This window comes from Callospermophilus lateralis, chromosome Y (assembly GCF_048772815.1).
Source record: "Callospermophilus lateralis isolate mCalLat2 chromosome Y, mCalLat2.hap1, whole genome shotgun sequence".
Lineage (NCBI taxonomy): Eukaryota > Metazoa > Chordata > Mammalia > Rodentia > Sciuridae > Callospermophilus > Callospermophilus lateralis.
In genome coordinates, this window is record NC_135326.1 from 8305733 (window position 1) to 8318362 (window position 12630).

The 12630-nt window shown below is 47.5% G+C and overlaps 1 protein-coding gene across 1 annotated transcript in view; it reads left to right on the plus strand.

The window, feature by feature from the left end:
- The window catches only part of Anos1 (anosmin 1), a 140247-nt gene that overhangs the window by 61353 nt on the left and 66264 nt on the right, over positions 1 to 12630 (plus strand). Inside the window, exon 3 of the mRNA XM_077107807.1 lies at positions 12057 to 12119. Coding sequence (XP_076963922.1) covers positions 12057 to 12119 — 63 coding nt within the window. The remainder of the gene's footprint in view (positions 1 to 12056; positions 12120 to 12630) is intronic.

The following is a 12630-nucleotide window of genomic DNA, read 5'->3' on the forward strand; positions in this document are numbered from 1 at the left end:
GATGCACGTCACAACTCGGTGCTTCCGCTGTCCGAGGGGGAGATGCAAGTCTTCCAAGAGATGCCAGCTCTCCGGGGTCATTTCTGAAATTGGGGGGGCAGGTTCTGGGCAAAGGCTGTGATTTTTTTGTTTCTGTCTTTGCAGAGCAACCAGGGGGGGCCAGTGTGGGTGACAGGGAAGGGCCCCTCTTCTCCTGGTGTGGAAGGCAGTGGTCCCACCTGCCTGATCCTCTGTCCACTGCAGCCTGCAGCAAGCTGGGCTCTGCCAGGGGCCCTCCCCCTCCCCCTGCCCCTCCCCCTCCCCCTCTCCTGGTGTGAAGACCAACAGATGCGTCCTGCCCCAACGCAGCGCTTAACCTGACCCCGGCGGCCCACAAAGGAGGGCTTTGAGGGCCCCCAAGAGGCGGCCCCCATTCTATCCCCCCGTGAAATCGGCACTGAAAGGCCCCACGGCTCCGGCTGTTCAGGCCACCGAGGGTGGCACAGAGAGGGTGCTGAGCAGCCAGAGAGGGAGAGCCCACGTCACAGCAGGCACAAAGACGGCTGGGGGCCCCCTTCTCTGATGGTTAGGTGGTCTCCGCGCCCCAGGAGCACAGCACCGGGGGCACCAGGGGACTCTGAGGTCCCTGGCTCATGTGGGATGTGCTGGAGGCTTTGCATTCTGGTTGCAAATGAATTCTTTGCTTCTGATTTCCTGTTACAAATGAGTACCATATTGGGAGGCTGAGGCAGGAGGATCGAGAGTTTAAAGCCAGCCTCCACCAAAGCGAGGCCCTAAGCCACTCAGGGAGACCCTGTCTCTAAATCAAATGCAAAACAGGGCTGGGGACGGGGCTCAGGGGTGGGGTGCCCCTGGAGGTCAACCCCCAGTACAAAAAAAAAAAAAAAAAAGGTAAATGCAGCACGCGTTTCTAGTATTTTCGATAGACAGGGAGAGGTTTCTAAGTTTTCCTTGAATGTTGAAACGGACCCAGGGCCATTAGGAAGCGAGCCACAGTGTTGGGGAAGCTTCTGTTGTGGAATTATTCCAGGGATTCAGGGTGTTCACGTTCGCTCTCGTGAATGGAGACGTGGGAGGCGAGCTCAGCGCACAGGGAGAGGATGGATCCAGTGAGGGATCCTCTGTTAGTCTCTCTTCCTGTGTGTGGCTGGCCAGTTACAAGGCTCAGCAGAGTGGAGCTTCCCTGCAGAAATCCTGTTCAGATCGGGGGGTTTCTACTCCCTGTTTGAAATTTCCAAATGAATTCGACGTAGGAGTGACATCCTTTTAAAACCCCTCTCCCCCATGGAAGCAAGTAGCCATTCACGGTATTATCCATGTTACGAATGTCACACACGCCTGTCACAGTGCGGTGATGCCCTGGCGTAAGATATTTTCCAATTCAGGGACTATCACCAACGGGATTTCCGCATTTGGCAAATCAAACCTCTTATTGCCATCCTTCTATGGGAACGCAATGGTTAGCTCTTCAAATGACAGTCAGAAACAGAAGCTACATCTCTCTCTCTTTCTTTCTTTCTTGCTTTCTTGCTTCCTTGCTTTCTTTCGTACTGGATATTGAACCCAGGGGCCAGTAAGCAGTGCGTCACATCCCCAGCACTTTTTACTTTGTTATTTAGAGTTAGGGTCTCCCTGAGTTGCTTAGGGCCTCTCTAAGTCGCGGAGGCTGGCCTTGAACTTGCAATCCTCCTGCCTCAGCCTCCCGAGCCACTGGGATTACAGGCGTGGCCACAGCACCTGGCTAGATCTTTTGTGTCTGATAAAGGGAGCCGAAATGTCCTCTCTAAGAGATGCATTTCGGACCTCTGTCCTCAGTTGGCCTCAGGCTTCCTAGATTCCAATCTCTGTTTGCCCAGTACGGAGGTAGCTACTTCTACATTGTGGATCATTGACGTCATTCAACTGAGAACACAGCGGAAGCCTTTGTGTGGCTGGAAATGGCAGCTTGATTTTCAAACCTTCAAATGATCCAACCTATCTGGAACATGATTTTCGTCCATCTCATCTGCTCTGGCCTGGCTAATCCTGATCATTATTTCCTGCCCAGACCTATCTCCAATATCTGTACTCTGTCTACTTTTTTTTCCCCCCCATAGATCAATCCTGTGGCTTTGAATTGGTTTGACTAACAAGTTCTGCCATCACCCTTTAAAAGCAGACAGACATCCAGGTGCGGTGGCACATACCTGTCATCCCAGCAGCTTGGGAGGCTGAGGCAGGAGGATTGCCAGTTGGAGGCCAGCCTCAACAATATAGTGAGGCCCTGAACAATCTAGTAAGACCTTGTCTCTCAATAAAAAATAAAAAGGGCTGGGGATGAGGCTCGGTGGTTAAGCACCCCTGGGTTCAATCCCCGGGCGGGGGGACTGGAGCTCATGTATCCATGAAGCGTTCCAGGTCTGAAAACTGGGAGTCACTTAACACAGGGGCTTTGGTGCTTCTAAAAAGACAGGAAGTGTGAAGAACGGGGTGCGGGGGGGGTGCTGCTTTAGTTGAGCAGTTTGGCTTCGGCAGAGCGACTGATGAGGAGGGTAGACACAAAGTGCACTCCTCGGGGCTCCATTAGCCCAGGAGCCAACGACAGACCTGCAGGACAAGGGGACATCTTTGGCCGGGTTCCTAACCCTGCATTTGAGGTCCGGGGTGTAAGCCGGGGAAACTCCATCGGGAGACACAGAGGTCTGCTTTGCTCCCGGTGCAGAATCGGCTCCTGCAGCCCGTGAGCTGACGGCCGGGGAGATGGGGATCCCTGAACCTTCATTCATCTGCCTACGGAGTTGGCGCCTGCTGCCTGTTCGGGTTCGGTGGACAAATGGCTTTAGTTGCTTGATTATTAGGACAGAATTTCCTTCGCTGAGAGCACCTCGGTATCACCTCTTAAGGCAAAGGGAGAGCAGAACTAAATATCCAGGCAACATGGTGCAAAGCGCGAGTTTGGGTTAAAGTCCCCACGGGTCCTCTGAATCTGCAATGACACATACGAAGGTCACGTTTGCAGGCTGCGTCTAACTGCAAGACATGAGCGTGCTCACGGTGGCTGAATCCTCAGACCCCCAAGGACATGCCTCCTTTGAGAACGTCTCTTGGCGCCTTCTCCCGTCACCCACCCGTTGGATAGACAGATTTCATTTCTCAGGAGTCAGGGGCTGCAGTATACGTACTCGTGACAGCGTGGGAACACGAAGGGCGCGGTTCTCTAGAACTGTCCATGAAGCTGGCTGTGGGTTCTGCCCGGTTTGTTCAGCTCCTTTGGTCACCTGGGGGTCCATGGTGGAAAAAGATAAGTGGCCGATTTGATAGTCTTCCAAGGGACACAGATGCCTATGATCAAAGTATAATAAAAAAATGGTGTGTGTGTGTGCGTGCATGTGTGTGTGTGTGTGAGTGTGTGTGTGAATTTTTAAAGCTTGTTGATACCCCCTTTTTTTTTTTTTTTTGGTACCCAGGGATTGAACTCAGGGACTCTCCACCCCTGAGCCCCATCCCCAGCCCTGTTTTGGATTTTATTTAGAGACAGGGTCTCCCTGAGTTGCTTAGGGCCTCCCTTTGGCTGAGGCTGGCTTTGAACTCTCGATCCTCCTGCCTCAGCCTCCCGAGCCGCTGGGATGACAGGCGTGCACCACTGCGCCCGGCTGACTGTACTTTTTGTTGTTGTTGTTACTTTTTTCGTTGTACGTGGACACAATACCTTTATTTAAATTATTGTTTGAATGTGGTGCTGAGGATGGAACCCAGGGCTTCACCTGGGCTAGGCGACCGCTCTACCCCTGAGCCCCAGCCCCAGCCCCTGGATGTGCTCTTTAGTATACATGTTATATGTGAAATGGGAAATGGGCATGAATAACGTGCCAGGCAGCCGCTGTGTCACTGAGCTGCATCTGCAGCCCGATGAATTTTTAAAAGGATCTTTTGCTCACAAATCTAGGTCCATACGCACTTTATAAATGATGGTGGCTGAAGAAAACGTGTGATCTTGAGATGTGAAGTAATTTTCATATTATTTTGTATTTTATATCTTGTAATTTATATACTTTCAGATTTTTTTTTTAGTTGCACATGGACACAACACCTTTATTTATTCATTTTTTTTTACGTGGTGCTGAGGATCCAACCCAGTGTCTCACACGTGCTAGGCAAGCACTGCTCCATTGAGCCATAACCCTTGCCCTGTATATTTATTTTTAACTTTTTACTTTATTTTCTAAAAACCTAGAAAAACAACAATAATGCAATAAACTTTTAACCATGCTTTATCTACAGCAAACTTCTTGGTAACAACCGGGTGAATATGTTTAGCTTGCTTGATCATCTGTACAACTACTCACTAGTGTGCAAATGGGGGACGTATAGTATGTAAATTAGTGGGTATGGCTGGGCTCCAATAAAACTTTATTTATAGAAACAAGTCAGGGGCCGGATTGGGTGGTTCATTTCTAGTTGCTTAACCCAGTCTATATTGGCCAGTGGTTAATATTTTGGCCTTACATTTGTTACATCTCATTATATTTATTTGCAATTAGTTTTTTTCCCACCTTATAAGCTGCAGACATCTTGAATCTTTAACTCCTAATAACTCTGCATGCGTCTCATAAGACCAAGCACGTTCTCTTGAGTAACGGCCGTGGTGTTAGCCAGGTCGGGGGCAGAGCACTGATGTAATGCTATCATCTAATCGGCACTGTGTATTCAGGTATCATCGGTTGTCCCGCTGTTGGCCTTTATGGCCTGTTTTGTCTGACCCGGGGTCTCCTCTGTCAGGACGCGGGGCATTGGGTTGCCACAGGTCTCCTTCAATCTGAAGCTGGTCTTCAGTCTCTCTTTGTCTTGCAGGACGCTGACGTTCTGATGTCCAGACGCCCATGGCATTGCACACGGCTCCTCAGTCTCACGTTTCCTCCTGGCCAGACTGAGGTCCTGCATTTGGGGCACGGTCCCCACCTGGGGGACACTGCGCCCTGCAGGCTGTATCTTCTCAGGAGTTATACGGATTTGTTTCTTTCTTTTTCTTCCCTCATTCCTGCAAATGTCAACTTTGATCTCTTCAAGGTCTTTTCTACCAAGTGTCTCCCCTGTAGAATTATCACTTTCTTTTCACAATATCTTTTTGCGGGGGAGGGTACCGGCGATTGAACCCAGGGGCACTCGACCACTGAGCCCCGTCCCCAGCCCTATTTGGTATTCTATTTAGAGACAGGGTCTCCCTGAGTTGCTTAGGGCCTCACCATTGCTGAGGCCGACTTTGAACTCACGATCCTCCTGCCTCAGCCTCCCAAGCTGCTGGGTCACATGCACCACGGTGGCACAATCTATTTTTAATGGGGGAGAAGCTATTTGAAACTTCAGCGCTGTGCTAAAATGCCATTACAGACAACCCAGCTCAAAAATCAGGATGCATGCTGAGAAAGAAAGCCACCTTGGGAATCAAGAAAGGTGCGCGATGGGCATCTCGGCAGTCTCGGGGAGAAGAAATCGAGAACGGTTTTCTGTTCACGAGGTCATTTTCTCCGCTTTGTGCTTTGGTTCGTTTCTAAATGCACAACAGTGCAAGAGCTCTTGAGGCGAGAGCGACCTTCCCGGTAAGAAACAGTTGTGGTAAAATGCTGTCCAGGTGTCCCCATGCACAGCGAGGTGGGACAGCCTACCTTTGGGAACTCAGGGAACCGTGACGGGTGGCGTGAAGTGCCTTCTGCCCCCTGTGGTTGCACCGGCCCTATCCGCAGGCCCTCTGTGCCTCCGGGTCTGCTCTCTGCTCCTACCTCCACCGGCCTCGCGCCTGCCAAAGGATGTCGTTATTTTGGCAAGACACACTGTGCTTATCGACACACAGGATCGTGACAATCTCTACACCAATTTAGACCTGGAGGCGCTCCATGAATACTTCTCAAGTGAGCAGGGTGCACATATTTTAAGAAATGCATTGGGGGACAAAGCAGCCTTCCTCTTAGAAACAGATCTGCCGCTTCCCAGAGAAAGGGGCCGCCTTTCTAACAGGAAGCCGTAACCCAGATATCAGCTGTCATTGATTTTTTAAAAAATTGTTCAACAAAAAATAGTTTTGGTAAAAAAGAGACCATGTGACCTCCCTGCTCTTGAATTTTTCCCTCTCTTGTCTACCTTCTGGCCACACAGAAGCTACCGGAATTTCTGGGAAGAAAACCAGCATCTTGAAACCTCTGGTCCAGAGACATGAAAATACAACTTGATTCACACCCAGCCTCAGCAACTTAGTGAGGCCTTAAGCAACTCAGCGAGACCCCGTCTCTCTAAATAAAAAGTAAAATTTTTAAAAAAGGGCTCAGGGGTTAAGTGTCCCTGAGCTCAATCCCTGGTCCCCCAAAATTAAAATAAAATTTAAAAAATACAATTTGGATGGAGAAGAAGACCTTTGGCAAGTGGTCCGTGAGGGAGTCTCCTCTAGTCCTCACTCCAAAGCGCCATGTTTTTTTTCGTTTTTCTTTCCTGCTTGTCCTGAGAGCCACCTGGAGTCATTAGTCTCTGATCTCCTTAGCTGGGAGGTGGCCCAAGGTGTCTCCGCACAACCCCCTGCAAGAGCACCAATCCTCAGCCCTTTCCCGCCCGACTGGAGAAGTGTCCCTGGACAAGGGGAACACACATGTGCACGGTCCTGTGCCTTTCCACCCCAAATCTTCGCTGTCTGAGCCGAATACTCAGCCTGGATGACCTGCACCAGTTGTTGGCAATGCACAGACCTGAAGCCAACTACCCGCCTGGACTTTTCCCTCATCATAAATCACCAGTGAACAGGCTGCTGTCACCTGCGTAGACGGCAGGGTCCTGGGAGGTGAGGTTGGTGTGGCTTAGAGATTTTGCAGGTGTGTCATGAATGAGCAGAACTTGGTAAGAATGAGTGAATGGAGTGGGGAGGGAGACAGCAGAAGCCCGTGGCGGTCCACCATTAGCTTTGGCCGTTGCTCTAAACTCCATGTCTACATTTCCGATGGCATGCGAGACCCCTCCCTGACTCTCTCCTGCGTGCCTCCAACGCGTCACGCCATGCCTCTGTACCATGTGCTGTGGTTTCCTAGACAGGACGTGTCCCCCAAAGCTCATGTGTGAGACAAAGCAAGAAAGTTTGCAGGTAAAATGATTAGGTTATAGGATCCTGCATCTCATCAATGGATTAATCCACTTGAATGGATTAACTGGGTGGTGACTGCAGCAGGTGCGGTGTGGCTGGAAGAGGGGGTCCCTGGGCTGTGCCTTTGGGGTCTCTGTCCTGTCCCTGGTGAGCAGAGCTCTCTCTGCTCCCTGGTGCCCTGTCCTGAGCTGCTCTCCTCCTCCAGGCCCTGCCGCCATTTTGTTCTGCTCCCCTTGGGCCAGAGCCATGGAGTCGGCCCACCATAGACTGAACCTTGGAAACCATGAGCCCATATCAACTTTTCCTCCTCTACAGTTGTTCCTGTCATGTCTTTTGGGTCACAGCAGCCAAAATTCTGAGTAAAGCATTCATGAACTTATGTTGTATTTCCCATTCGCTCCTTTTTGCCCAATGTCCTTGGCCACCCAGTGACATGTTGACAGTAGATCCATTGGAGGGGAGATGTGTACCATCTTCTACAAACTCTTTCTTGCTTTTCCTCACTGCCACACCCCATCTCCAACCCACGCTCTCCTGCAACACTCCACTCTCCTGAAATGTGAGCTGGAGAAACCAACTCTGTGCTTCCTGTGGCCGATTTCTCTTCTCTCGTCCATGTTCATGCTTGGTGGATGCAGACTGACTTACCCACATGTGTTTTTCCCTTGATCAACTCCACACTCCCTCAGGGAACAATGTTCTTGCTCTATTTCCTCTGTCCTGGTGAGGAGACGGGCGCGTTGCACAGAGGAAATATCAATCCGTATTTATTGGTTTCGCAGATGCTCATCTGTACAGGAAACGTATGGAACGCTGTTGCTTTGTTTCGGCGTGGATTCTGTTTACTTGGCATAACATGATGACGACTTGTACTTCCGCGGCTATTGGTTTAGTTTCCTCACGAGACTTTAATGAAGGTGTTTGGCTGCGTGTATGGGATCTTGTGCTGAATTTACCAGATGGCAGGTCATCAAGGCAGTAGCAACCGGTTCCTTCTTTGCCAATACTTTGTCTCCTCTGAGTCAGGCCATTGTGAGACTGAATCTTCTTTGGGGTCACAATAATTTACTGATCCCATAGATTTTGCCAAGTACCTTTCTGATCACAAATCTCTTTTCCATACATTATCTTCTTAAGCTCCTGTAGCAAGAGGTATCAGTAGACCAGCATGCTCTAATGCAAATAACATTTGATCTTAACCACAGACTGATTCCCTTTGTGTTCTCTGCCATGTTATGATACAGCCAGGGAAGACCTCACCCCATGTGGTCACTGCATCTAGCCTTTAGAACAGGAAGCCAACCTAAACCTCTTTTCTCTATAAAGTATGGAGCCTCATGTGTTTTGTTATAGCATTGTAAAACGAACTGAGGCAGAGTAAAAATCAAATGTGAGAATTCTTGGAGAAAAATGACAAATGTTCTATCGAGCACAGAGGTATTCCCTATGTACTCATGTGGACAACACAAATAGTTTGATGCTATAGTCGATTTGAGTAGATAAGGGCTCTTTAAGAAAAAAAGACAGTAACAGAATGGACACAGAAAGAAAACTTTGCATTTGGGGGACAGAAAATAGACCAGCTGCGCTGAAGGCAATTCACGAGCTTGAAGAACCTGATTAGCAGGGTTTGCTGCTCGACCAGAAATTCAGAATGCCAAACCCCACCCATTGTACCTGATTTGATATTGATTGACTAGCTCTTATCAGGGAACTTATATGACCAAAACCATGCTTTGGAAGGACAAAGATGACGGAACTGTGTACAATTACTTCAGAGTGGCCTTCAGTCCTTTGACCTTTAGGACCCACCATGTTAGAGGTGACCCCTGTGTGGCATCCAGAGGGTCTCACCTTTGCCCTGATTGGCACTTGGAGCTGGATAGTGTTCTGTCCTGCAGGAGAGCTATCCTGTGCGTGTGGCTGTGTTTATGCAGCGTCCCCCTAGAAATGAGTAGTGCCCCCTTGCCTCCAGCCGGGACATGTGTCGTTGCCTTCAGAGACTGCCGAATGTCCTCAGGGCACCCACGCTCCCCCAAGATGCCCAACAACTCACTTATACCTACTCTCTCCTGCTGCAAATCCATTGCAGTAGAAGCAAAGTTCTCTACGGTATGCTGAGAACATTTTAGAAAACGTCACCAAATTCCTGTGCCCGGGAAACTTTCATTCTCGTTTCTACCATGTTGGATGAGCATATTTTGAATTGCTATAGATTTTAAAATATGCATTTCATGTAGAATGATCGTCTAAGCAAATCACCTTGAGAATGTATCTTTCTGGGCGAAGTTTTTTAAAAAGATGTTATCTGCTTGCATTCCTAATGGTAGCACATGGGATGAGCTCTCTTGCTCGAATTTCCTCCCCCTAAGATTTGAAGTCTTCCTCCCTGGGCTTGGAGAGGTAGCCTTACCAGGAGTGACTTCAGGCCATCAATCATTCCGTGTCTTAAAGCCCGACATGGCGTGCTGAGAATGTCACCTTTGGTTTCTGACCGGAGAACTTGCGGGCAGCACACGACCATAGCATTGCAGGGTGGCCTGTCATAAGTCACAGTGCTATGCTGGTGGGATTTCTCTCAAATCTGCTTCTCTCCTGGAGAGATTTCCGGGGCCGCACTCTTTTTGACACACCATTTTTATACTTGGAAGGAACAGAAAGTAGTTTCTTCTGTATAAAGCACGAGAGGAATGACTGCCAGTTTTTCCTTGACTTGAGCTTCCGTTGTGATCAAAGCAGGCAAAGCTTTGACAGATAGACCTGACGAATATTTACGCAAATGACTGTACCCGGCTGTTCTTTTTCTTTTTCTTGGTGGCGGGGAGGTACCTGGGGCACTGAACCACAGAGCCACATCCCCAGCCCTTTTCGAAAAATGTGTTTATTTAGAGACAGAGTCTTGCCAAATTGCATAGGGACTCACTAGGTTGCTGAGGCTGGCTTTGAATTTGTGATCCTCCAGTCTCAGCCTCCCGAGAGGCCTCCATAACAGGTGTGCAAGACTGTGCCCAGCGTATCTGGGCTATTCTTGATGGATAGGTTTTATAGAGGATTTTCATCTATCTATCTATCATCTATCTATCTATCCATCTATCTATCATCTATTTATCATCTATCTATCTATCTATCTATCATCTATCTATCATCTATCTACCTATCATCTATCTATCTATCTATCTATCTATCTATCATCTATCTATCATCTATCTATCTATCATCTATCTATCTATCTATCTATCATCTATCTACCTATCATCTATCTATCTATCATCTATCTATCTATCTATCATCTATCTATCTATCATCTATCTATCTATCTATCTATCATCTATCTATCTATCTATTTATCATCTATCTATCTATCTATCTATCTATCTATCTATCTATCGTAATTAGTTAATCCATGACAGTAGACTGCACTGTGTCACATCATACATAGATGGAGTATAACTTCTCATTCTTCTGGTTGTGCATGATGTAGAATCACATGGTTCGTGTAATCAGACACACACACAGGGTCATAGTGTCTGATTCTACTATCTTTTCCATCCTCCTATCCCTCCGCCTCCCTTCACTCCCCTCTGCCTTACCCAAAGAACCTCAGTTCCTCCCTAGCCACGCCCCACTGTGAATTCCCATCTGCATATCAGAGAAAACATTTGGCCTTTGGTTTTTTGAGATTGGCTTATTTCACTTCACTGTTCTAAGCAACTCAGTGAAACCCTGTCTCTAAATAAAATGCAAAATAGGGCTGGGGATGTGGCTCAGTGATTGAGTGGCCCTGAGTTCAATCCCAGCACCAAAAAAGAAATATACAGGTAAAATAATCATAGGCTTGTGATAATGTCGTGCCTATACTGAGTTGACTAACATTTGAATATACAAAACCACTAACTTTTACTGATTAAAAGTTGAATGACCTATAATTATAATTTTGAGAATCAAGTCTCCTTGTATATAAATTCTTCATTTTTATGTGAATCATGAGGCCAATTGTTATATATATATATACACACACACAGGCATATAGTATACCTCTCTGTGTATTTTCTATACATATTTGTGCATTTGCTATATGAACTATATACATGGTAATAAACTATGTGCTATATATGTATACAATTTTGTATTTACCGGTGTTATTTATTATTACAGTTGTTATGAAGGAATGCAGGTTGGCTACTCTCTTTGATTCTTTGATTTATTAAAATACATATGGTCACATGGATACAACTGGAGAATGTTATGTTCCATGAAATAGATCAGATATGGAAAGGAAAATACTGTATGATCTCACTCCTGGGGAATCTGGAAAAGTTGATCTCATAGAAATTGAGAATAGAATAGGAATTACTGAGTCTGGGGATGGATGGGGAGAGTCAGAGAATTGGGGAGGTGTTGGTCTAAGGATACAAAATTTCAGTTAGGTAACAGGAATATGTTCAATGACCTATTTTGAACATGGTGATCATAGATAATAAGAATGCATCTGTGTACTTAAAAAATCGCCAAAACATAAAACAGTAAAAATTTTCACTCAATTACATGCAAAAGATAGCCCAATGTTGCCAATTTAAAAGCAAGTGGATATTTAATTTCATGATAAAAAAAATTTCACCAGAAGCGGCACACTTTAAAAAGTACTCCTGACGGAATAAGACATGTCTCTTGCAGGGTGTTCTTTCTGATGGTGAATAAATATCATTACTCTTCCTATAGCTCACTGCCAACCTCTGTGACTTTCCTTGGTCAATTGGGTTGAAATGCACTTTTTTTTTTTCTTTTTTTGGTTTCTGTTCTACAAAGATGCCCAAGCAGTTCGACGACCAGCTGATTGGTTGGATTTCCTAAACCCACCAGGAGGACTAAGAGGCATGGGAAGCCCACGGATGACTTCGCGCCTTCCCTTGCTTTGGTTCTCACCCATGTATATATATATTTTTTGTCTTTCCTCCAGTGTCTGGAACCCTGCAAGGAACCAGGGGACCTAAGGAAACACCAGTGTCAGACCTTCTGTGAGGTAAGAGAGCGGCAAGTTGATTATTTCACCCATCCATGGCAGACAGGGTGCCCTTTAGAGATGCAAACTGTCCATACTCCCATCACGGGTAGCCCCCAGCTCTGTCTCTGCAGGGTCTGAAAATGCCTTTTGCCACTAGGAAGAGACGACCCCTGTTATTGGGAATAGCACTTCTCGATCCTTCTGTCTCACTCCTCCTTTCTTGGGCAGAATGCTTGCCTACCTTTGCCTGTGCTGTCGGTCAGACGAGGAACAGGCCCCGGTCCTGGAGGATCGCTGTCTGACATCATCAGTCGTGCTGGGGACGGGGAGGGATGCTTGGCTGAGATGTCACCTGCCGCTCAGGGGCACAGGCTGGGTGCCAACCTGGTTTCTTATAAGACGTAGCTAGGAAGACTGGCGGATTGTCCAGGGTCAAAGACAGTGACCTCGAGAGGCAAACAGGACCAGAAGAGGAAAGAGTTGACAGAGGTCACTAAGGGGCGCTCCGTAGGGCCAGCAGAGATGCCCC